Source organism: Lepidothrix coronata, unplaced genomic scaffold (assembly GCF_001604755.1).
Source record: "Lepidothrix coronata isolate B3197 unplaced genomic scaffold, Lepidothrix_coronata-1.0 Scaffold25, whole genome shotgun sequence".
NCBI lineage: Eukaryota > Metazoa > Chordata > Aves > Passeriformes > Pipridae > Lepidothrix > Lepidothrix coronata.
This window is the reverse complement of record NW_016690205.1, coordinates 2,668,569-2,694,897: the sequence shown is the minus strand read 5'-3', so window position 1 is coordinate 2,694,897 and position 26,329 is coordinate 2,668,569. Positions and strand designations below refer to the sequence as shown.

The 26,329-nt window shown below is 41.3% G+C and overlaps 1 protein-coding gene across 1 annotated transcript in view; it reads right to left on the bottom strand.

The window, feature by feature from the left end:
• Positions 1-6,133: 6,133 nt before the first annotated feature.
• Positions 6,134-26,329, bottom strand: part of TACC2 (transforming acidic coiled-coil containing protein 2) — a 127,392-nt gene continuing 107,196 nt past the window's right edge. The window contains exons 18-25 of the mRNA XM_017809161.1: positions 25,763-25,843; positions 19,272-19,415; positions 18,342-18,418; positions 14,536-14,579; positions 9,148-9,308; positions 8,698-8,804; positions 7,461-7,581; positions 6,134-6,652 (exon numbers count right to left, since the gene is read on the bottom strand). Coding sequence (XP_017664650.1) covers positions 6,587-6,652; positions 7,461-7,581; positions 8,698-8,804; positions 9,148-9,308; positions 14,536-14,579; positions 18,342-18,418; positions 19,272-19,415; positions 25,763-25,843 — 801 coding nt within the window. The 3' untranslated portion in view covers positions 6,134-6,586. The remainder of the gene's footprint in view (positions 6,653-7,460; positions 7,582-8,697; positions 8,805-9,147; positions 9,309-14,535; positions 14,580-18,341; positions 18,419-19,271; positions 19,416-25,762; positions 25,844-26,329) is intronic.

The following is a 26,329-nucleotide window of genomic DNA, read 5'->3' as shown; positions in this document are numbered from 1 at the left end:
CTTGAGCTCCATGAATTGTAGTCAGGAATTCTGATTTCATAACAGAACTCCTCCCAAGGGCATTGTACCAGGCACAGCCAGCAGCTCCAGGCTATGTCCTAAACATCTCTGGGTCCAGAAAGGTCAAGACCCTTTGGAGTGATGCTCACAATGAAATCTGTCACAGCTGGGCTTTCATTGCACACAAAGACATGACAGCACAAGGCACAAGAGACACATGACTAACACTTCATGTAAGCAAAAAAGGTTCAAAAAGAAACTGTGGTTTGTGATAGCAAGATGTACTTTAAGCTTTCATTAAAAACCACAGCAGGTATTGAGGTGATCTTCTCTGATCTAGATTTAAAGCTCACAAGAGTTGCTTATTCCTTACCAGGAACAACTTGCTACTTTGCTCTCACTGCAGAAAAGTCAGGTGTGGATGAACACTGACCCAAATGAAATGGTACATTTGCAGGGATGATCTTAGAGAGAGCTCAGGGCACTTTGCTCAGATGTGCCCGCCTGGGTGGTCCCAGAGTCTCTTGCAGCCTTTGAGAAGACTAGGAAAATAAGGAAATGCTGTTTGTACTGCCAAAAACAAGAGGACAGAAAGAAATTCTGGAAATTATGCTTTGAGGCTCCAGTTATAACTGAGTTTCTCTTACTTATAAACCAGAAATAATGAATCTCTTCCTTTGGAGATCCTTTCTTGGAGGTGAGAGGGCAGAGTTACAACCAAATCCAGCACTTATCCAACAGAGACGTGACAGAGATCCAACTCATACAACAGATGAAAAAGAAGCCCTGTCATTTCTAGTCACAGCAGAAGGCATTTGAGTATCAGCCTCTGCTCTTTTTGTCCCAACTGCCTGTTGACATTGAGGAAGACAGAAAGACCCTGCCGCTGCACCGGGAATGATTACACTTCAGAACAACCAAACTGAAGGCAGATACTTCCTGTCTTACACATGACTGCGAATAGCTCTGCACAGTCAAGGCAATGGAAACTTTAAGATATTTTCTGTATTTTTAATGGAGTTTAAAAAAATATTCCTTCTATTTTTTTTCCTGAGCTTGCCTTCCCATCAATGCTTACGCCGAGAACCACTGTGAAAACCCTCCGAAATCATCAACCCACAAAAGTGGTTTATCATCTCCAGGTATCTACATGCAGGCACACTTCAGGTTGATAATGAGGCAGGAAGAATGTCAGACCTGTAAAAAGCAAACCACAACCCGTGACGTGCTGGGGGGGCAGAACCAAACGGAGGCGGCGGAGCCGCCTGAAGATCCCAATCCTGGCTGCCCTCAGGAACGACAGATGGTGTTTGTCAAGAGGATAGAGATTTACCTTCTTATTTTACCATGGAAATACAGCAGTAAGAGCACTACCAGCACTCGCTGTTTCATCTAACTGATTTAAGGAATACACCCCACATTAAAAAGAAAAACAAACCAACAGAATTCCTGCAGGAAAACGGGCCGCCAGATGCAACTGGAAATCCCAATTAAAAGAAGCAGTTCTGCATGTCAAGAGACAACGTCAGCCATTGCATGTGATTTATTTTCTCATTAAGGAAATGCACTGAGCATATACAGAGATTACATTCAATACAGATTTATCATTACAGAACAATCAGAAAATAAAGATACAATCAATACCTATTTGCCGTAGCAGAACAGATTGAAGGAACTGCTTCAAGCTGAGAATGAAATGAAAAATACTTACACCAATTTAAGTGATTTTTAACAGATGAGACGCTGAAGTCCAAATTAACATTCTCAGCCAAGATCTGCTGCATTGTTACCATCTTGATATTCATAGCTTTATCAGACTCGTGCCTAGAGACTAAGAATAGACCAGAACTGCCTTGTCTGAGCCCATTTGAACAAACCCCAGGAGAGTAGTGCCAGGCTGACGCCACTATCTACACGAGACGATGAAAAGATCCACACAGAGAAAAGAGGACAATAAAACAAAGAGACAGTTTGGTCCATGTGACAGGCAACAGCTACGAGGCAGGTGAGGATTACGCTCTACATGGAGGTTTCACTGATTTCACCTGAAGAAGCTCCCTAGAGTTTGCAAACTTAATAAAACTTTGGTGAATGTGCAGAATTCTATAACATGCTGCTGGAAACAGATTTTCCAAAGAATTATACTGAAAAAAGTCATGACACTAAGCTAGTGGAAAAACTACCTTGTCACGTGTTTTGTGAGTTCCTTAAATTGATGACCAAACATTTGTCCAAATAGGCAACTAAAACTAGAACTGCCAAGACCACCTCTACTTCAGCTACACCAGCTGGACTTTAAGCTGGTCCTATGCGTGTTGTGTGCCAGACATTAGACCAGATCATCACAGCTGGATATTAAAATCTACAGATATCACTCCTCTGGTTGCCTGTTGCTCTGAGTTTTGAATCAAAGGAGGTACCACCCTGCTCTCTAACATCACAGACCCAAGACACTGCTTAGGGCTATCACACCACACCTTATGTCACTTCCCACCTTTCCTAGTTTCAACATAACCAAAGGACCACATCTGTCTACTAACCAGTGATGCACAATGCCCTCTACTATGTGGCCCATTCTGGATCATTTACTTGGCAAGACTGCAATGAATGGGATTATTAAAAATATTCATTTAGTTTGTTACACCTCTAAAGATCTCCAAGTAATTTCATTCCCTTTACAAAATGAAAAGGATATATAAACCACCTCAGATCAACTCAGTCATGTCATTGGAGGGGGAAACATATACTCTTACTGTCAAAGAACGACTTTCAGGGCAGCGAAGAATTATCTACATAGTGGACATGGCGAGAATTTGGATCAACAGCATTATTACTTAAGCCTTCAAGACAGGGATTAAGCACTTATTCTCAAAACCAGCAGAGGAGATAGATTGAGCTGATCTTTGGAGGGAGCTTACCAGTTCAAAACAACTCCCAAGCTCTTCTCTTTTCTTCTTCTTCCAATGCCGTAGTAAGATTCTCAAAGGATCAGAAAAGAGAAGACTGGAAGGTGGGGTTTTTTCCACCACAGAATCACAAAATGGTTTGAGTTTGAAGGGACCTTAAAGATCATCGCCTTCCAACTCCTCTGCCACGGGCAGGGACACCTTCCACTATCCCAGGGTGCTCCAAGCCCTGTCCAGCCTGGCCTTGAACACTTCCAGGAATATAATATATAATACATAATATACTGTACCTCTATGAGTTGTTCTCTTAATGACCTTCTCTTACTAGTTTGTATTAATACTAAATTGTCTTTATTTCAAGTTTTCTGGCTTTGTCCAGTGTGCCAGTGTTCTCTGAAAGACTAACTTGCTTACTAGAATTTTCAGTCACTTTGTGCTTGAAAATTTTAGCTTGCTTTTGAGTGTCTGCCTACAGTAAACAGCATCTGGAAGATATTGGTCCTTTACCTCACTACAGAGCTACTTGCAGCAAAGATTTCTCCTTATCTAAATTGTAGGGCAATGTTACGTATTTGCACAATCAACCCCTTAGGATTAAAAAAGAACAGAGCAGCATTTCTTACATACAGGTCAAGACAAACTGAGCAGATGAAACAATTTTTATCTAAACATCTGTCACGTCTGCCTGATGCTTTTTGCCTACTGAGATGCGTGGTACCTGGTGTGTGTCTAATAAATGATTAAGAAATATTATCATCCCTTGCTAAGAAGGCAGTCTTGTTGCTTCAGGATACTCTTTTTTTTTTTTTAATCCCCCTCATGTCAGCTTCAACAACGGGTGCCACAGCAATGTAAAGATGAGGAGGAGGAGGTAGCCATTGGAGATGGTGACTCTTGAAGCCAGGCTCTTATTGCAGTTGTTGGAGTAGCAGCAGAAGACGCTCACTCCGGGCGCTCTGAATCCGTCCCTCCTCGCCTTCTCACAGAAGGATCTGTACGAGCAGGACTTCATAACTCCACCTGGAACAGAGCCACACTGAACCCAAACACACCCGTAAATGGTCACCCCTCCCACCTGCATCCCCTCAGCACGAGCCTGACCACCAAATGCTGAGCAACAACACCAGGTTTGGCCGCCCCTTACAAGTAATGAACACGACTGCATCAGATGGCAGAACGCTGACAGGCTCCCACTTAAGTAATTGTCGTTTACCTCAGATGCAACTGATGCAGCCTTAATATCTCTGGATGGGCACAAGTGCAGTGCCTCCTTAGATTACTTTCCTAATTTCCAGGGAAGTCACTTAGTGGGCAATACTTAAATGCTTTTTTAGAGCTTTCACACAGAGTGGGTACAGCTCATCGTGGCACTGACAAATCACTCTCAGTGGGATTTTGTATCAGACTGCTGATACAATAAAACTGAGATCTATTAATAAGGCTTATTTTGAGAGGAAACATTTCCTTTTGGTTTTCTCCTTAACTTACTCTACAGTCTTCTCTTTCCAACACTGATTATTTATTTCTACTATGAAAAATTTAGTGAGGCTGAACCATTTGTGGTTACTTACTTGCTTGTCCTTTAATGACTGCACAGGCATCTGCATGCCCTGGACACTGCTGACTTCCTTGTCTGTTACAGTCCTCATCACTAGAACCTACACAGGTGTAGCACTGCAGTGCTTCAGCTGGTGTTAAGAGAAAAAAGACCACTTAGAGCAGTAGTGTTAGAGTTTACAAAAAGTGTTTAAAAATATCAGCTGCGCAGTCTTTCTAATTCTGTTTGAAGCACATACAAAAAAACGGCAGAAAGTTTTAGAAAATCCAGAGACTCTGCATATTTTATCAGTGTTTCTTTTTTAGAAGTGGTACAGATACTGATTTTAAAGATAAAAAAATTCAGTCGTATATTATTTAGCTGTTACAATTTGTGCTCAAAATAATCCAAAACCATCTGATGTTCTGTAACTTCATCCACACCTTCTTGTAACATTTTCAGAGTGGAGCTCTCTGTAACGAGGTGGAGAATCATGTTTCACACCCCCCCATCATGGTCCTTGGTTCACAGTACCATGAAAAAACACATTAAAAACACATAAAATCTTAATATGATCCACGTTTCATTTTCTCCTTAAGTATTAATTCTGCTGGAAAGCACAAAAATACCTCTTCAGTTTTGCTTTTGTTTAAACATTACAACTGTAACTCAATCCTCTTTCTTGTTCTTAGTTCAAACTATATAGTACTGTCAAAAGTAGGCATGAATTTGCAAATATTTAAAACACCTTACTTGAACCTTGCAGAGCATGTTGCTGTTCACGGGGACACGTGCATTTGAATTTGTCAGCACACATATTTATCTCCACAGAGGTGGAATTCTGTGCTAACCACACACACGAGATAACCTGAAACCAACCCAACCCCGGAGAGGAGCCCAGAACAGCAAAGAGGCTCAGCCACACCTGAGGTAGGAAATGAAAACAAAACAAAAGAAGAAAGAAAAGGAAGTTGACTTACTTTTGAGGACAAAAAGGGAGCTGACAAGAACCAGGCTGAAGACTGTCCACATCATGGAGATCCAAGAGATGCACCATTAGCCAAAGAAAGCAGTTTGTTTGCTATTACAGCTTTAATGCTTCTCTTACATAGCTAATCCTCTGCAGAGGATAACTTACAGGATAAAGAGGTGTGCGAGAACGCTACTTATCGAGCTTATTCTGGTTGCACTTCTAATCACACGTACCTCATCTCCACAAACCCTGCAGGCAAATTCTTCCAGGAGCAGGAAGACAAAAATGTATTCACTTTTCAGTGCTGGAACATGCTTAAAAACCATCCCATCACCGTATGCCACAGCCTCCAAGTCCTCCAGCAGCCTCATTACGTTTGCCCATGGGATTTGCTGGATCAGGGTCAGAGCATTAAATATTTTGGAGGATTAAGACTATGCTTGAGACTTGAGTGGTTCAAATCCAACACATATATATATATATATATTTAGAGAGATATAGACCTAGATATGTGCACATAAGTAGTATATTCTTGTGACCCACAAAGTGTTCCAAGCAGCGACCCATGAAGTGCTTTCTGTGAAGGAATTCATTCGTAAGAGCTGCTATATCTGGTGCTGAACATGAAATAAGGCAAGTGAAAGACACAAAACAGAAGCCATACTTATCTTCAACTTCCAACGAAAAAATTTATTTACAATAGAGAATTTCATTTGTGACATGCATTTTCTTTTTTTTTTTTTAATATTTTTAATTTTATTTTACAAATCGGCAAATGCAGATAAAGTTTACATTCCTTAAGGCAAGAGTCCCCATGCAAGTAATACATGTTTATATTAAATCCAAAAGACATCCAACATGGGAACTCATGTACAAAGGGAAGGCTAGGATCAGCAATTTGTAATTTCTTAGAGAACTTGACAATCTCCCTGATACAGGAACTTTGAGATCAACTTGCTATGAATTATACTATGAAAATGCAAACAATAGCAAGAAATTCTGATAGTCATCTTAGTACTGCATACAATTAAATCAACTTTATTTAGAAAGAAAATACAGTAGTGCATACGAAAAAAGTGAAAATATAACCTGTCCACATAAATGTATGGACATCAGTGTGCCAATGGTCATATTGCACTCAGGATCGAAGTCCAGAAATTTGGTTAAAAGTTAGCTTTTCCCCATTTTGGCAATCAGTTCATCACAAATCTTTGTTAATTCTTCTATCTCTTTATTCTGGAAAATAAAACAGTAAGCATTATTAAAAATATTGCTGCACTAAGATGGGGAGGGTTTTTTTAACATTATCTAACCATTGGGAGAAGTGTGGGAAAATTAGGCTTCCTCCACTCCTGAGAACAGAATTTCTATACATATAGATATAAATGCATATATAGTACAGCTACATGTTTGTATTCATGGTACAGCTATGTGAATTCAAACAAATGCTTACTTTTTTTTCCAGATACAGCTCCTCTGACTTCAATAAATCCAATTTTGCACCAAAGCAGACAGCTTTAAAACAGTCATTCCCAGCACACCATAATGATACATAGTGTAAATTTGTTTCTAGGCTTCACTTTTCTGGTTTTTTCATTATTTTCACCCTGTTTTGCAGGGCTCTGAGCAAGGACAAGCTGTACTATGCCAAAGCAAGCTCCCTTGGCTGAGCTAGGGAACAAGAGATATAAATAGACATTTCCTACAGACACTTTGGAATTAGCATTGGAATCACAGCTAAAACTAAAAAGGGAAACAAAACCTGAAAGAAGAACTGAAGCAAGGTCTTAAACCCGAGAAGCAAAGCAAACCAAGGGCCTGGACTGCAGAGGTGCACCCTGAGCTCTGGCCGAGGCTGAGCCAGCCCCAAGCACTGGGGGACTCAGGTCAAACCATCTGCCTCGAGTGCCTGGGGCATGGGGAGGAATTTGTCCCAAAATTTGCCCTCCCTGAAGCCAGGATACTGCTGGGCCAGCTGGAGCTGAGAAGCAGGGCAGACCTGTGGTCTGGTCTGTCCTCCAGGAGGAGGTGAACTGCTGTTTACCTTTTGTTCCAGTGTTCTCTCCAAGGCGTCCACTTTCAGCTGCTCTTTCCGAAGGCTGGCTTGATACGCTGCTTGCTCCTGCTGAGCTTTGCCTCTCACTTGTGCAATTTCAGCATTGGCTCTGCAAAAACAGAGGTTTTGGTCACGTCAGGTTCTCTACAGGAAAGGGCAGTGGGTGCCAAGGGATGGACTGCACCTTAACAGATGGGTGGAGAGGGCACATCTTTGGCAGTATTCTGAGACTTGTCTCTAGAGACTTCTCTCGACTCCCCCTCTTGCTCAGCAAAGGCTGAAAAGTCTTTTCCTAATGTCTGTGTTGCTCTCTTCAGATATTTGTGCTGGGGTCACAAATATCACTTAGGCAGAGGTGTTTTATGGCAGTTTGTAAATCTGATCTCCAGTTCAGGGGACTGTACTGGGAGTTCCGAATGTAATTCCTAGAAATGCTTAACTGGTCATTACATGAAAATATAGGAAAAAAAGCTTTAAAAATCAACCAGAGCTGCCTCTCTTAAGCCACAGTCTGATGTTCACTCCTTGACATTGGCTTATCTGTGCACACCTGGTATGATCTTCTGTGTAACTACTGCTCATCATCCTCAGCACAATTGGGCTGATCCTGCTTAGCTAACCAGTGCCAGCAGGGAGAGAGCACCCGACTGCTTCTGCACTGAAAGAGCTGAGCAGCAGTGACAGGTTCTGTTCTGCTGATTGATACAGGGGTAATAAGACAGCACAGGGGCAGAGGCAAATCTCTGGGGGCAGGAATACAGGCTGCAGGTGCAAACATCCGAGCTGCAGCCCTCTCTGCACCTCCATAAATCTGGCTAATGGCTTCTTTCTTGATCTTCCGTGGAAAAATTTGTTACAGAAACATGAAGACAATTGATAAAAATAGAAATCTAAGGTGTTTTGCATGGTCAGGAGCTGGAAGAAACACCAGCACGTTAGAGAAATTCTCATTATGGAATTTCATTCCACCATCACGGGGCAGCCTGCACTTTGCATATTGCAGGAGCAGGTCTGGGATGTGAGGTTCAACCACAGGAATCCTCCTGCAGCATCAGCTCCTGGATAAAGATGTGTACAATCCATGCCCCATCCCTGAAAGTGTCCAAGGCCAGGCTGGATGGGATTTGGAGCAATCTGATCTAGTGGAAGGTCTCCCTGCCCATGGCAGGGGGTTGAGACACGATGGTCTCTAAGGTCCCTTTCTGTGGTTCTATGAATCAATTACCTGTCCAGTTTTTCCTCAGCGTGAATTTTGAGAGCTTGATACCTCTGCTCTTCCTTCTTTACTCGTGATAAATATTCCTGTGCGCACTTCTTTAACACTTCTTCATTCTTAAAAGAGAAGATGACATTAAATTTAATCCAACAGGTCAAAATGTAGGACAGGCACCTATTGGCAGGAGTCACAAACAGCTATTTTAAGGGCTGACACCCCCCCACAGAGGCCATCTGAAGCAATATCACACAATGCAAAAAGCTTTACAGTCCTGTTTGCATTTGATAACTGTCTGTAACCCTTCACTTGAGGACTATGTTATGTCATGCACTTTAGACCTTTAGACCTGATGCAGCGCATGTGAATTGGCTGGAAACACAAGATGTGCCTTCTGTTCAGCAGCACTGGTACACGAGAGCCTGCTCAGCTTTGCCCTTTACAGATGTTAACAAGACTCACCTTCCGAAACCCCTCCAATACTTCTTTCATTTTTTCATATCTCCTGAAAAGATCTGCCAGAGATTTCTCCACTGAGTTCAGATCTGCCAAAGCTTGTTCCTTCTCCACTATCAGCTGCTGAACGGTGTGGTGGGACACAGATTTCTCCCTCTGTTCATCCTCTGTTAGAAAGGAGAGAAGGGGAGGGGAAAAAAGATTTTCAGAAGGGTACCAGTAGTAAGAACACTGATTTCACTGTCATCTACAGTTTCTACTATGCTGTGCTCTATGTTGTGTATCAGTAAGTTTGCAGGATGCATAAAAGTCATCTTTATATAAAGACACAATCCTGTTTTGGATAACAGTTGCTAAAAACAGTGATACTTAAATATTTTGATGTTGGGGGAAAATGTGAATGTATCTCTGTACTGCTGATTTATTTACTCTAAACTTGGCTGTTCCCACGAAAAGGCAGGTGTTGGATTTCCCCTACTTGTCTGAATATCTACTAACTACAGGAAAGGACAGTTATGCATATTACCAGCACTGGCAACAAATTATTTGCCATTGCTGATATATGCTTGTTGTCTCCTGGCATCTCTTTTATAAAAACAAGGCACTTTATTTAGTGGAATTAACTCCAATTCTTCCCTTGGAAAAACAGTGTTTTGCCAACTCTCATTTTTAGGATTACTGCAGCATGTGGCAGAAAGGAAATCTAACACCAGACAGCCTTCCTAAACTCTGGTCTGCAGAAAACATCTGCCAAGATCCTCCCGTGTATAGTTAAATTTGAGCCAGGGATGGTGGGCAGAACACAACAGGAATCCAAATCCATATAGAAAAGAACTTTTCAAGGGAATTGACCCCATAATAAGTTGGAATATCCATATAACACTGGAAGAACAGGTCTGGCATTGTCTTACAAAATGCTGCATTGTTTCCTTCATATCCTAAAATATGATTCCTGTGTCTGTGTTTTAAGGGCTACTTTGAATGATACTGAAATGAAAACCAACCTGCAAAACACAGCAATTTTATATTAATCCTTTTCCTTCATCTATAACAGAAACTAAAATAAGGTAAGAAGTTCTCCCACATAAGAAGCATTTCAGAATGTACAACTTTTAATTTAGGCCTTTTTTGTAATATGACAAACTAAACAAAAGTTTCTTTTTTTTTTTAATTAAACATTTATAGGGCTGGTCAGCTCCAAATGTCAAAGTTGATACTGTCAATTCCCAATCTGAGACTAATCTCTCCCTTTTGCATATTCAATTTTGCTCTGTGATGCAGAAGATCAAAGGAAACAGAGAAAGTCTCAGGACCTGCTTGTAACACCTTTATTTTACTGGTGAACAAACACTTTTGATATGGCAGAACAGAGAAACCCAGAGCCCTGTAATGCCAGATCAGTTTGATATATTTAACATTTCATTAAGAATAAACATTTTCTATTTTCCCTTCCTAAAGACACCCTGTGTTCATCTGTAATGTCAAAATGAATGTATTCTCAATCAAAACAGTAAACAATTTGTTCTCCTGTGTTTATCTTTCTAAATCTGAGAAGCTGTCACCTTGTGTTCCAGCACTAGATTAGTTTTAATCACGCTGGATATTACACACTGTGAAGCTTAATTCCAAAACACTTACTGGCAGGATCCTGTTCTCTGGCAAAAGTTTTGTCATCACAACAGAAGGGGTCCCTTTGCATGACCACCTAATGTACTTTAATGCATTTAATTTCACAACTTTACTTTTCCTGCCTGAGGTACTTTAGAAACTTCCTTCTTACTTGTTTTTAGGGCAGGCAGAAAGTTGGTAATTCATGTTGTGCTTCTTCACAACTACTGAGCTCCTCCTCTTCCTCCCAGTGCATCCTGGTGCCCCCTCCTCTCTCCTCAGCTGGATCAGCTCCTCAAACACTCATCCCAAGCCCCACTTTAACTTACACATGGGAAACAGGGGCAAATTATACAGAATCACAGGATGGTTTGGGTTGGAAGGGACATTAAAGCATATCTTGTTCCAACCCCCTGCCATGGGCAGGGACACCTTCCACTAGCCCAGGTTGATCCAAGCCCCATCCAACTGATGCTCCCAAACCAAAATGGTTAAATACTACAGAAAAGAAAAACTGGCCCTTGGCTGGAGGGGGACTGGAGTTTTATGTGATATTTTCATCAAATCATGGAATGGTTTGGGCTGGAAGGGACCTTTAATTTTCTATAACCACGATTTAGTTTCAATGCCGCTAATAGTCTGCCAGTCAGATCTCAGCTAAGCAGTTACAGATATTTATTTCTCAGGGCATTTATGAGGTTATGCGATTAAGATACTTTAATCAAAGTACTTCCATGTCTACACCACGCACTGTCCATGGCTCACCAACAATAACAGCAGTATGCTCAGGACTAACACTATCCAAACTGACAGAATCAGAGCACCTCCACAGCAGATCCGCTTTCAGGCTCAGCTCACTATTACTCACATGACTTAATGGGAATGCAGCAAACACAGAACAAAAGCAAAAGTAACTAAAAATGCAAAATGCTGGTGTGAAAGTTGGTGAAAAGCTTTACTTACCAGGCTTGCCTGTTTTGTTTTTGCAAGCAAATAGCAAGAAGCAACGAAAACGGAAGCAAAATAGAAAATCGGGAATTGTTAGGAAAGCAGAAAATAAGTAATGCAACAACCTGTAATGCACAAAGCATAACATCTGTTTGTTTTTCACAAGGACAATTTAATAATGTCTTTAAATGTAAAGTATAAGGATACATTTTTAACAGGAAAAAAAAAACAACCCAACCCAACTTACAAATCCATCAACGGAAAGGAATTGGGATGGGGATTTTGGAGGGGAGCTGTGGGTAGCTGTGATCAAGGTGTGTGGAGGATGGGGTGCAGTGAATATTGGGGTTACACAGGCTCTGCTCCAAACAGCCACACAGTTGTGAGCTGCAAAACTTGGGCACCAGGCAGCAAAGCAGCAGCACAAGCAGCAGGTTGGCCAGGAAAGGCCGGTCTTTTTTTCTCCCCCACTCCTCAGTATAAACTAAAACGTGTTAGGGGTTGAGGCAAGTGCAAGGAAAAAGGAAAAAAAGTTAAAGCACCAGTAAAAAATATGCAAAGAGACACTAAGAGTGATCTCTACACTGACAGCTTGCAAGCTCTGGCTGTGCAGTGTCACATAATCACATAAACTAAGCTGGGTAATATTGGGTCCTATATGTGTATGACAAACCTTCCACAGCCCTTGGGATCAAAGGCAGTTACTGCTTGCAATGCATGTTTTCAGTGCCTTTATAGGCAAATGTAGACAATCATATATTGTTAATACAGAATATTCTCAATATTCATTATACACACATGCCGACCTACAAAAAGCTCAGCAGGACCTATCGACCCCACTGAATATTCACCAGAGGGACTGATGAAATTGGCTCACTAGTGCCCTACTAACAGAGCTGCATAAATAGCTCAGAAGGGTTAAATCATAAGTAGAAACAGCACAGGCATTTCTTTTGTAACAAGGCATATTTTGCTTTAGCACTAAGGCATTACTGTGATAACAGGCCAGTGAAGTACATGCAAACAGCACACAGACATATTTTCCTCCACATGTGGCATTTGCATGAGCAAATTCCTGTATCAGAACAGACAGCAGTATACGAGAAATGGCATGAGAAAGTGGGACAATTAGATCTAAAATTTGCATTAAATGCAGGGAGAAGCCTCGCATTTAACACACTACCATGCTGCAGAATTTGCATACTGCTCTAATTAACACGTTTTCTGTGTCACTGCTGTTGGCTCAGTTCCTTTGCAAATGGACAGCAAATGAAATTACTTATAGCCATAGCTCTTAAAAACTTGCCACAGAGCATCTGAAACACTCTGATACTCTGAATTTGAAGTTTAAAGGTCTTTCTGTTTACTCAGCGGTCAATGGCCCTGTGCTTTAATTATCCTTCATTTCTTTGCAACCAGAGGAAGTGGCAGTGGTGGAATGTACCACGGACACCAAGGCTGTGTCTTTGCCTCAGGACCCCTATTCTGTATCAACTTCTTGTGCTGTGGTCTCAAAATTTGATTTGTTTTTTTTTTTTTTTTAAATCTGTTTTTCAGAAATAGAATTTGACTTTGTTGTCGAAAAGAAACTTCTGTTGCTAACTGTATGCATATGCTCGGGAAAAAAGGACAGGTCCTGTGTGTGTCCATATGACTGGCCAGGTTCAGGGTATATACCAGAGTATATTTAGTGTAAAGCAAAATTAAATAAGTTCTTTTCATACTCTGGTCACTCCTATTTTAACACTTGCACGATGACAATGACAGACACTGTGTCAGAAGGCAGGCAAGTTGGCTCACTTGTACATACAGAAGGCAAGGGAGGCATAACACCATAGAGAATGAAGCCAGGCATATCATTAGTATATATTATTCATTATTAGATATTTTATTGATTACTTTATTATAGTTGCCGTTATTGCAAAATTTAGTCACTTAGTTAAAGGCAAAATTTTCCCTTCATTTGAAAGGAGGCTGGGGTGTCTCCCAATGGCTGAGAAATGCAGGAAGGCAGCAAAAATCACCGGTCATTGGTGCTCTTCCCAGCAACTTTGGCCTTGGAGATCCCACAATCCCACTGAGCCATTCCCCTTTCTGGGTAACAGCTCGAGCTGAAGCAGCACAGGGCAGCACAAGCCACTGGTGCTTTCTGTAGCCAGACTAATAAAAAGACCTTTAGGAATCTTATGAGGAGGCTTTAAAACCACATCCCAGGGGCCAGACCTCCCACGCTGAGGAAGTGCAGGAGCCCTGCAACCCTTGGTTCTGAAATGCTACTGCACGTAGCATTTGTGGGACATGCTGTTAGCAAAGGTGGTTTTTAATTACTGAGAGGCAAAACATGTCATAATCTAGACATTAAAGGAGACTCCTATGTCAGTAAGTAACTGGGGAGGTGGATTGGCCACTCATAAACTCCCAGCTGGGATTGGAGTTAATCTTGGTTTTGGTCTGATCGATGCACTTAGCACAGATAATCCCTGTTGTTGTAAAGAGCTAAATTTGGTTATCTGCCATTAAACAGCTGGGAGCGGATGCCTAAGGGGTTTTTAGGTCATTGGAAGTCTCTCCTGGAGAGATCCCCCTGAATTTGAGGCAAAGCATTTGAAGATGTTGCCTGTGGGACAGTTTGCTCTGACGCAGAAAGGAAAGCCCTGACCTCCTGTGTTCCCTGAACTGCCCCAGGGCCTGCTGGCTGTCCACTGAAGCCCTGATTTTCCTTACACCGGTGTCCTCAGATGCATTCACATTCCCAGCAGCATCAGCAGATGTAGCCAGCATCAAAATGAAGTCCACAGACTTCAACCAGAGTGTACCTTTCAGAGCAGAAACACCTACCTATCATCTGAGCAATCGTCTTCTCATATTCCGAGACTATTTTCCTGTAAGAGGGGGAAAAACAAAAGAAAAGCTTTTGGCAAACAACATAATTGTCGTGTTTACTTAGAAAACAACATTATCAGTAGCTGAACTGTGGTGTTTTAAGAAATACAGAACCCTACCATGCTTTTATATGTTCTTTATTGCCCGAGTAACAAATAAGACTGACAGTTTTAACACTGCACCTGATTTTTAATTCTCCATGGAAATCAGTAAAGGTGGGGGAAGGAAAAAGGGATTGCTTTGAAACAAATTCTGTTTTTTGAGTCATGTCCAAAGTACATCACCAATCATAACTTAAATATAAACGTGGTCACACTGGCCTAATTCTAGAATTACAAAGGGCCTGGTTTTTCCATTACTTTCTCCCCTCTTCTCCATATTTGTGTTTATTTTAATATGAACATTAAGTAAACTTTTAATGGGTAGCAAGTAAACTTAACAGGGGTAGAGTTGGCCCTCACTCAAAATATATCTCATCTTCTAAATGAATCTTCTCATGACTAAATGATCCATTTGCACTTAAAAGAATAAGACCAAAATATTCAAACACGTAGCATAAAATCAATCACATCCCATTTCCCAAATCTGTTTTTGAAGCAGAGGTGGCAAAATGTTACTTTTAAGACCATTTTACTTCATATATTCACAGTAGGCTTTGAATTTCCTTCTCGAAAAGAGGTTAGCCAAAATAAGCAGATTAAATGTGATTTAGAAAGATGATCCATCCCTTCCCAGAGCCAAATAAAGCTAATGAAATGAGACTAGCTTGATCTGTGCTTTGATTCATGAGCCACGTAGGACTGTCTACAGAAAACAAAAATTACCACACACTTCATCTGAAGTGGATATTCGAAACTGGTGTTTGAACAAATCTCTTTTGAAGTCTTAGCTCACTTTCACTTGCTCTGTTTTAGAGGTCTGCTGCAGTTGGTGAGGTTACAAAAAGGATGTGGGAAAATCCTGAGACAGAAGTCAGTAAGGAAAAGGAGAAACTTGCAGAGCTCCCAAAAAGTCAAAGGAGTAACCCCAGTACCTCCTGCCCCAAATCTGAATCACAGGCAGAGCTCAGAACCCCTGGGAAGGCCACCTGCCCCAAAGGGCAGCAGCATCTCCCTTGCCCTGGTCCTGCAGAGCACTCAGCAGAGCAGGGGCTCTACCCCTGTGCACTGGGATTTTTCCTCTGAACCATAAATGACACTTTTGAGAGCAAAGACAGTAGCAAGAATTTCCCCCAAAAGGAAGGGTTTGGTTTCATGCCCAGAGAAGACTACCTCAAAAGCTTGCTGTAAGCAATAAGGATTTTAAAGCCTTGTCATATCCTTGTAACACCAGGCACCTTTAGGAAGTTTTATCATCCTAGAAAATGAAGCCAAGGACTCAGGGTAACGAGCACTTCCCAGTCTGAGCAGCATCACAGAGATTGGCAGTCAAATTAAATCACATTACCTATTTCTTGCTCTTACCAGCTTAGACTAGTGCAAGCAGGCACCACTGCAGGTCCCTGCACTATCCAGCCTCATGAATCAAGTGGCAGCTGTTCAACAGAAGTGGATGCTGCAATGGCACACTGATTTTAATAATATGCAAGGTAGTCAAGTGAAGAATTTGTTCCAGATTCACGTCAAAGGTCTCCTTCAGTCCAACAGCCTAAAAAATGGTCATTGTGGTTGGAGAATGAAAGGATGCTGCCACATCATTACTCTCTGGGAGAGCACATCTAACCCCAGCTTGACATGCTGCACAGGCCTAACTTTTGCTCTTTTAGACATTCAATCAGTCAGTCATTTATTGACTTCCTGAAATTTCATAAGTCATAAACCCACCAAAATCCAGGACCTCAGGGGTCATCTGCTTGACTTCCCCTACTGAGGCACCATAAATATTTCTTGCCTGCCTCTGGTTGTGCTCTTGGATTACAGTACAGCCCACCCTAGTTTAGCTCTTTGATAGTTCTTGCATATTTAAACCCATTTTGGCTTCTGTTCTCTGGAGTGGAATTTTCTCCAGACTGATGTTTTCCTGGAAACTTAGAGGAATTCAGGATATTCCAGCTAGAGTAGCCTGTACTTGGGTAGAAGAGCATCGCTTCTCCTTCTGTGAAAAGCGATGGTTTTGTGCTTGCAACTCAAGATAATCCCTTCACTCCTTCCTTATCATTATGTCACATGTCACTGCTGCATCTCTAATTCACCACACATGGGTTGTTTCAACATTTAATCCTCCAAGAGCAATCCTTCTCTGTACACATATGTGTATTCATCACTTTGTGACAATATCAGTCAGATTTATTTTTTTTTTCCATCCATGTGTTCCAGGCATGTGCCTGTGAGAATTTTGGCTTAGACAATGGCTTTTTTTTTTTTCAAATCAGATTTTATCGAGGGTGCAGACACACAAGCAAATTACTGTAAGGAAGATGAGGGGACAAGACCTATGGAATGCCAGCTGCTCTGTGTCACCCCCCTGCTTCCTCTCCTTCCATGAATAAGCAGGCTCTGGCAGTGCCCAGCAGACACGTGCAGCCCAGCAGCTTCCAGAGAGCAGACCAAACACACACTTGAGTGTGTGCTGCATGCTGAGACATTCTTTACAATTCCTAATTTTGTTCATTCCTTGCTTTGCTCCCTTGGTCTGACTGCTTGCAGCCGCTCCTTTCTCCTTCTCCTCATTAAGCATTTGAGGGCTATGCCAGGGTTTTGTCTCCTTTCCCAACAGAGAGCAAGAGGTGAGAGAACTCAGCTGGGCACTGGGAGATGGTAAAAAAGAAATAAAGGGGCTGCCCTTGCCTTTTGCAGATGCTTCTCTTAAGATGCTTTGGCTCAGAGCCCCGTGCTGCCACAATTCCAATCTGCCATGTGTGACTCCTGGCACTCGTGCTAACGTTTGCTGAGCTCTGCACTGCAGTTCCCTTCTTCTCTCACTCCCTAAGTACAGTTTTCCTGGATAGAAGCAGCAAGTGCTTATGTAGGTCAGCACTAGATACAGCATGTTGGCTTAAGTTTTAAATCACTGAGAGGTTTCATTTTGGGATTTTGAAGAAAATTCAGTCTTGGAAGAGACTGTATAAATTATTACTTAAAAGAAGGATGCTAAAATAATCTGACAGTTCCCTTTTATTTATGAGTTATGAGGGGGGATATTTTTTTCTGGTTTTTGAAGGTAGAAAAGAATAGGCTTTAAAGACTGCATGAAGTATTATTTTCATACATTCTCTTTTGCAACTGATGACTTTCTCAGATTCAGATCAATGAGCAGGCCAAGCTCATTGGTCCTTCTTATGGTCTTACCAACTGTAAAAAAAAGAAAGGTTGAACCTTTCAACTGGCTAAATGAGCTACATCAGTGATTCTCGGAGCAGCACTGCTCATCTGATCCACTACGGGGATTTTGGTGTCATCTTTGCAAGTGGTAGGACCCAGGCTGGGAAGAAAGGTCAAAACATGTTCCAGGATACAGATATTTAATGTAACAGAGGCAGGTTTGCAAGGAGAAGCAGAATAGAACAGATACAACCACAACAAACTGAAAAGCTCAGGGTCCTTCTGTCAGTTTTCAATTATTACCCTGGACAGGGTTGCCCACCACACAGAGTAAAGACAAAGTATCAGTTTAGGATCAATTCAAAGCCTGCAGTTTAAAATAACAAAACAAATTCAGATACCCAAAACAGCTGTAGGACCATGGTACTCTGTGTACTAACCACAAGCTGAAATGAGACTTTCTGTCTCATTTTATTAGCCCGGGACAAATCAGTAACCCACCTCATTTCCATCACTTCCCTTCTGCTTTCTTCATATTTCTCTTTCCACTCAGATACTTCTCTTTCCTTGGCCACAATCTGAAACAGAGAAAACAAAGGAAAAAACCCCACATCATTAAAACCATGTGATTCATTAAAGAGGAAATCAAACTGTCCAATATTTGTTTTAATATCAAATCCTAGTTAACAGGGGTAGAGTCTTCAAGTGGATAATGGGTTCAAATATAAGCAACCCTAGTGGTGTTTTTCAGACTACACGGTGCAATTAAAAGGTTTAGATGTGAAATCATACTCCAGCTTTGAGACATCAACTTAGAAAAGCAACTGCAGTGTTCTTGTTTCATTTTTTTATTCCTGACTATAACAAGGACACTTTCCAAGGAATACTGTATGACTCTACACTGTGTCTGATTTAACCTGGTGCCAAACCTGAAATGCCTCTTTACATGGGTTTGGTCCCTCAGTTTGTCTTCTTTGTGCATCTTTAGGGCTGTCCATGACATTTAATACCCCAAGGACTGTGTTCCTTTGTGTACTTTTCATTCACACAATTCACCATCAATTTTGGAATACTCTAATACTGGACTGCACCCACTTCTAATTGTTATCATTAGTAAGACTAATAATAAAACACATAATTTTATTCCTATTTCCAGCATCTTACTATTTTTCTGTAATTATACAGCAGTGCCAAGAGGCAGGGAGTACACCTGAGGTTAAAAGAAATAAAGGTTTATTTTCATATAACATCTGCTCTTCACTTATGTGAGACAAGTAAAACTTGCAGCGTGGCACCCTTTGCTTTAGCACGGCTGAGGATGGTTTCAGGAGCAGAACAAGCGCTCATAAAACAAATCATTCAGGAGAAAAAGGGAAAGGAGGGGACCACGAGGGGCAGGTATTTCCTTCTACAAATTCTGGAGAAAATTACCTCTGCTCTGGCGAGTCGTAGTGCTGAGTCTAAGTCCTGCTGGGGGTAGAGAAGAGCCGTGGTGCTTTCCGCATCCGAGGCGCCGATCCGGGAGTAGAGTGCACTTTTAGAGATGGAAACATCTGCTGGGATAGCAGGTTCTCTCTGTGTGTTTGGGTTTTTTTTTTTTAAATACAAAGAAATGAACCATTAAATAAGTGTTTAGCTCACATGTTTTCTGGGTGTAGTGCGAGGCACCAGGGTCCTGAGCTGGGGGCTAGAGTTCTGTGCACCTCTAAATTGTGACAGCAATAACACAGACAAGGAACCTTGAGTTCAGCAATCGTAAAATATACATTTTAAGATCCATAGGAAGTGCCAAGAGAGTCGTATTACCCTTACAGAGAGAAAATAAAAACAGCACTTTGTCATCAATATTTTAAGGTATCATATTAGAAAATTTACTACTCTCTGGTGCAGGATTTCATCAAAACATCCACAAGAAATGCACATCAGCAGAGGAAATTAGAATTGGAGGCAGAGAGCTTGTTAAGGAGAATTCTCCTCCCATAAAAATAAATCAAGAAACCAGAAGCAAGAGGACAGCTCACTTTCCTGGGTCTGACCTGCCAATACAGTGCATCTATCATAAACAATATCACATAAAAAGTGTGAATATACAAGTGATGTTGTTGCCCCACTAGTGTTTAGCATGCAATTAGTAAGTTATACGAGGCTTTTTTTGCAGCTACCAATTTTGCTCATGTCAGCAGCCCAGGTTAACAGGGGAGGAGAGCAGCATGTGAAATGAGGAGGAGAGCAAAGAACAGGTCTGTGACACTGAGATGCAGGAGATGCCTCGCAAACAACTCTAGATACAAACAACTCAAGACAGCACATTAAATCCAAGGAGGTTATAAGAGATAGTTCACAGAATCCCAGAATGGTTTGGGGTTGGAAGAGACCTTAAAGCTCATCTCATTCCACTCCCTGCCATGGGCAGGGACACCTTCCACCAGCCCAGGTTGCTCCAAGGTCCCCTCCAACCTGGCCTTGGACACTTCCAGAGATGGGGCAGCCAGAGCTTCTCTGGGCACTGCCAAGCCCAGCCCCAAGTCCACTTGTAGCCACAGAGAGGGTTGGACTATGGCCCAACTGGACCATGGGTGGGGAGGAAAGTTAGGTTGATCAATGCCCTTTTCCATCCACTGATGGAAATGGATATTCACATCCAGCTTTTCTGGTGCAGCACTTCCTTACCAGTGAAAAGAGGATAATGTATTTTTCCAGTTTACTTGTTACAGTGTACTTGTTACCTTTGTGCATAAAACAATATATTCTGCTCCTTCAAGTTCACTACTGCAGTACCTTAGTCTTTAGGCTTATCTGCAGCAACTAAGAGTAGTAATCAAGAGTTTTTAAATTATTTTTTACATAAAAGAGAGGAAAAATTATTTTCTTTTATTTTATCATAAAAGAGAGGGGGTTTGTTTGGCTTTTCTGGTTTGTGGGGGTTTTTTTGGTTGGTTTGGGGTTTTTGTGGTTTTTTGTTTGTTTCGTTTGTTTGGTTTTGTGTTTTGTTTGTTTTGTGTTTTGTTTGTTTCTTTTGGGTTTTTTTTTTTGTTTTTTTTTGTTTGGTTTTAGTTGTTTTCTTTGTTTTTTAAGCAAAATAGCAGAGTCACACTCTACTGCCTGAAGCACAGAAATGTGAAAGTGAGTAGATAATGTCTGGATCAAGGTTCAGTCCTCATTAATTTCAACATCACACGTTCTTGTTCCAACACAATAGAGGAAATTTTGCCAGATGCTATTCCACTAAACATTCGCTTCCTCACAGTTCTTCTTGCCCAGCTTAGAATCACAGAAAGGTTCCAAACCCACTGTTAATTTTGTTGCAATCCCTTCTAAGTTCTCATATCACACCTGACTGAAGAAGCTACACCAGAAATTATATACAATCTTCACTCAAGATAAACACAGGACCAGATGTTCTGGATGTCACATCTGTAGACAACATGAAGAAACCACACTAGTAACGTTAAAAGACTAGGCAAGAAAATTTAATTAGAGCAAGAATAAGCTCAAGAGTACTTATAGAACACCACACTGAATCTTCCTTTATATGAGACTCTCACTAATTTGCTTTTTTGCTGCATTTAAAATGAACACCCAAAATAATTATCAATTCCAGCATAATTAGGAGGTGCAACCTCAAATCCAGTGGGTTTTCCTACGAGAGGAAAAAACACCCCAAGATCTATTAAAATTGCATAGCCTGTGCCCTTGAAAGTACTTCCCAATGTACAACAACTATGTAGGGAAAAATACACCTGGGACACAAGCTCAGATATCTCTGTAAATGCATAAATACAAAACTGCCTGGTGCTGTCCACAAATCTGAGCAAAGGTAAAACATTCAGCAAATAAGACCACTGCTGCCTCAACTCAGTATCCCATCTTCAAAAAAAATGTACTTCAGTCCCTCCTCAAACCCAAGGCAAGAATAACTGAGAGATAAAAAAGAGTCATTAGCTCATCAAAGCTGTCCTCCAAACAAAGGCCCTCCTTCAGATCGATCTGCTGAACTGCATGTATCACATTTCAAAAGCCTCCTGCAGCTTAATTTGCTGCATCTCATAAAGAGATTGCTGGAAAATATCAATTGTGGCAAAAGAAACACAAATTTCCTCAAGCTCATGTAAAAATGTGTCAAAGTAACTGCCAGGATGATGATAATTTTAGAGAAAAAATAAATGAAAGCATTTAATATTTATTTAATATTTAATTATTTTTATATAGTGCTCAATACCTCACTAATATAGTTAAGTTTTCTCTAGTTGCATTTGAGTAAATTGTACAAAACAATAGCAATAATGACACACAAAGCAGCATAAAACTTTCAAAAATGACTATAAAAACTCTTGGAATTTAACCCCTGAGCAGAAATGGTCCAATCAGTATTGCCCTAACTCTGGAAACACTTCACATGAGTCACAACTGGGCTCTCTGTCAGGAGTAACTAGTCAAAGTCCTCATGGTTTGACTTCAAAAGCCATTTTTACACAGCTCCTAAATTACGTGTGTAACTCAGCAACTGTTATTTGCTGCCTTGAAACACTCCTATCCTGAGAAAATACTATAACCTGACCAACAGGATGATGGTATTCCCAAAAATAACCCAATAATAATGCTTTAAGTTCAACAGCTAATTGCTGAGAAGGTAAGCAGTTAATTGGGGTAATAATCAGCGTGGGGATTTGTAAGTCACTAAACCTTGCACAGAAAGATTAGAGTCTTCAGGGGAATTACTACTAAATGTAGGTCACTGCAATCTTAGTGTAAATATTTGAGAGCCCAACAAGATTCTTCTCCTCTTCCCAGCACCTTTCACAGAAACCAGATATCTGACCACAAAAGGAATAAATGCACACTCATTAACCAGCTGCATTTGTCTCACACTTCTAGGGGGTCAAAGTGAAAGAAAATAGAGAAATGGAATGAAAATGAAAACTGGCTTTTATCATACTAGGCAAATATGTATTCAGCCCTGCTGAAAATGAGCTTGCCCTCTCCAAGCCCTGAAATACAGCTCGGGTGTGTATCGAATGATCGACCCTTTAACTTATTGATGTGTCTGCAGGCAGGTCAGTGGAGGCAAAGCAACAACTACTTGTGCTTGCAAATATATGGAAAGGCAAGGAAAATCCCAGCATGAGTTTTCAGCTTGTAAAGTTTTACTAGAAACCGTGGTGCTCCTGTTTGAAGGAAATGTTCTTCCCGCACTCCCACAAGAACCCCCAAAGCCGTGGTGCTTTAATCCCACTTGTGCTGGTGCCTTTCCTTTCTTTGGATCCTCTTTCAACACCCAACTCCCATCACCTCAGCATCCCTAGGGTGGTGGACACAAACCCTATTCAAGCTGCACCTGCAAGAAAATGGTCACAGGACACCCAAATGGAGACTGTTCAATAGGGAGGTGTTAATTTACCTCAGTGCTGGAAGACAGAAGTATTTAGCAATGCAAAAGCAGGTGACTAGTCCTAGTGTTGAAGTCCATGACAAGAAATTTGGGAGCGGCCAAATAACTTCCCTCTGCCTGAGAACAACAAGCTGCACATCCTCATTCTCATTCCTGTGCTAGCACAAAATGGTGATATTTAATCTTTTTTTTGGGTGACCTAATTAGCCATAATAAGTACTTCTGTCTTTATTTACCAACCTATTCTTGTTACCCACCCTGTAAGGTTTAGCAAATGTTAAATGTAATTATACAATGTCAAGAAAAGAATGGAGGCCAGACATCCAGAAGGGAATTCTGTCAGTTAGCATCCAAATTTAAGTCACTGCAGTCATCTGATGGATTCTGTTCTACTTAATGCAGGCCATCAGTCACTGCAGGTCACAAGGGATGCCATCGTATGCTAATTTAAAACTCCCAACCTCCCACTGGAATAGCAAAGTTACACAAGGACAAAAGTCTTTCCCAGACTAATGCGACACTCAGGGTGTTTGTGTACAAACATTCCTGTCACTGGACCAACGTGGGGCTTTGTGAACATCAAACTGCTGCTGATTCTCTGTCAGAGAGGGGGAGGTTTGCCTATTTTTCTCTGCTTGTCTCTGCTTATCACTTTTGCTATCTTTATTACACAGATTAATGGCCTTTTCTATACAAATCACATGAAATCCCTTCCATATGTCTAAGTCCTAAGGGGTTCATAAACTTGTTCTGGATAAAAGACAATGCTGTGATGATGTTAAAAAGTATCTTTAAAATGCAAGACCATATGATCAAATACATTCTACCACATTTCTCCAGCTCAGAATCTTCCCTGAGTAACACACAAGTATTCACAAACACATAAATCCATTCTCTTCAGTCTAAAAGAGCACAATTTGTGAGTTTCTGAATTGTTGGCTGGTAGCAAAAATGCAGATTTTTAACAAGAGTTTTTTGTATAACCCATGAAGAGCATCCATGTATTTATTATGTGTTTCACCTCGAGTGTTTCCTGGATGCTGCATGCCACAGCAAAGTGCTGGGAGGACAAGGAGGCTGAGAGAGAATAAGGAGGCAGAGAGGATCTAGAGAGGATCCCACCTCATTCTCTTCCAACCCCTGCCGCTCAGGGCAGCAGAGCCAGGGGACACCATCACACACAGGCTGCTACTCACACAGGAAAATGCTGATTTATTGCCCCCCTCCTTTGTTCTTTATGTTCCTTATTAGAAGTTTAAGCTTGGTTAGTCCTTCCAATGAAGACAACAGCATGTCTTTCTTCATTAAATAAAAGATTATGCTTAAAAATACTTAAATGCTTAAAATACCCCTCAACCTGGGAGCAATGCATTTACCTCAGTGATTGTATGTGCACCACGGAAACAGCTGGTTGGTGGGTTATTTAAGTTAAGTGAAATAAATCAAATGTAATAATTATCTTTTCACAAAAGAACAGTTAACCTTAAAAAAAAAATCTTTGCTTTTATGAACTATCTACTTAACCACTGATCTTTAAAGCACCAAGAAATTCCATCCTATAACCAGTTCAAATGTAGTTATGATGCAATAAACTCCAGACAATTTAGATCTGGGAAAAAAGCTTTCTATTGACTTATTAATGGACAGTATAAGAAGAGGAAGGTCACTGGAGAAGGACATGTGAGAAGAACAGTTGGAATAAAATGTCTCACTGCAGCAGGACGCTGTCACCCCCTCAGCACCCCATTCTTTTGATACCACCTCTCAAGAAACCCACCAACATTTCTGGACTGACTTTTTTGTTAAAAGTACCGTGAAGGGCATAATAAACCAGCTGTGCACCTGGCTAACCACCAAACCCAGCACATCAGAGGGAACTTTCCCAGCCCTTTCCAAACACAGTGAGTTCCACGTGCACCCCTAGAGCAGTGCAAAGCCTCACTCGGAGGCAGAACTAGCCAGGATGACCTGGAAGTAGCAGTAAAAAAAAAAAAAAGACTTAGATCTTCATGTATAAAGACACATTGTGTTGAGGGGCCTTTTTTCCTTGGGAACTCTATATAGCCCTTCCAACCCTGCTGCAGTCCCTTTCTTCGGATGCCTGAGGGCGAGGTCAACTGAATTTCTCACTTCTAAACTTCCAAGGGTCAAAAGGTGCCTGAATTCAAGCTGAAAATACCAGCAAAAGACAAAATGTCCCTAGAGTCAAAGCAGGCTCGGTATTCTTTGCCACCAAATATTTTAGGGCAAATCTTGCTGCAGAGAAGTGACAAATGGGTCGCAGAAGTGCCACCTGGATTGCAGAACCCTGCGAAAGGAATGCGGCTCCTCCTTGCCTCCAGAGGTCTGTTGTTAGTGTGGGTGTGAGTGGGGCAGCATTTCTGTGGGCAGCACATGCTTTGGTGCCACACCAGGGTGTGCCCAGCTCAGCACTGCACCCAGGGAGCCTCGGCCCCCTCGTTAGAGGAGAAGCAGCACTCGGATCCTCAGTCTGTGCACACTCACACACGCAGGGCAGGCACAAACCAGGTACCTTGGAGCGGAGGGAAGACAGGGCAATCTGCCTGGCTAACTTCAGGGCTTCTATCCTCATGGCAGCAAACTCTAACTCCTCCTGTCAGGTGTTTGGTTGTGAGTAACCCACGGGGAAAAAAACGGATTAAGAACACGGTAAAAATGTTTTTAACACATTCAAAGATGGAGTGTTATATTTTAGTGTGTATTCCTGACAATTCCTGGGTGATGACCACACCCCAAATTCCTTTCATTGATTCCTTTCATTTTGTACCCAGTACAAAACTCTGGGTGTTGGTTAGTTTTGAGGTAGCTGTATAGAGAAATAATTTTTATTAGGTGATCAGTATGAACAATGCTTTCGGTAAAATAAATGTTTTCTGAAGCTAAAGGTGTTTTTTTCACAGACTCCTCTCCCTTGGTTTCCATTTTATGTGAATTTATGCCAGCTGCTGGTCTCAATTCAACCTTTGCAGTTTTAAAATCTCACTGAAATAGTCTAGAAAATACATCCTGACACACAAGAACTGGTCTAAAGATCAATTTGCTTCTCCTAGAAGAAGCCATGCCAAGTTCTGCATTACAG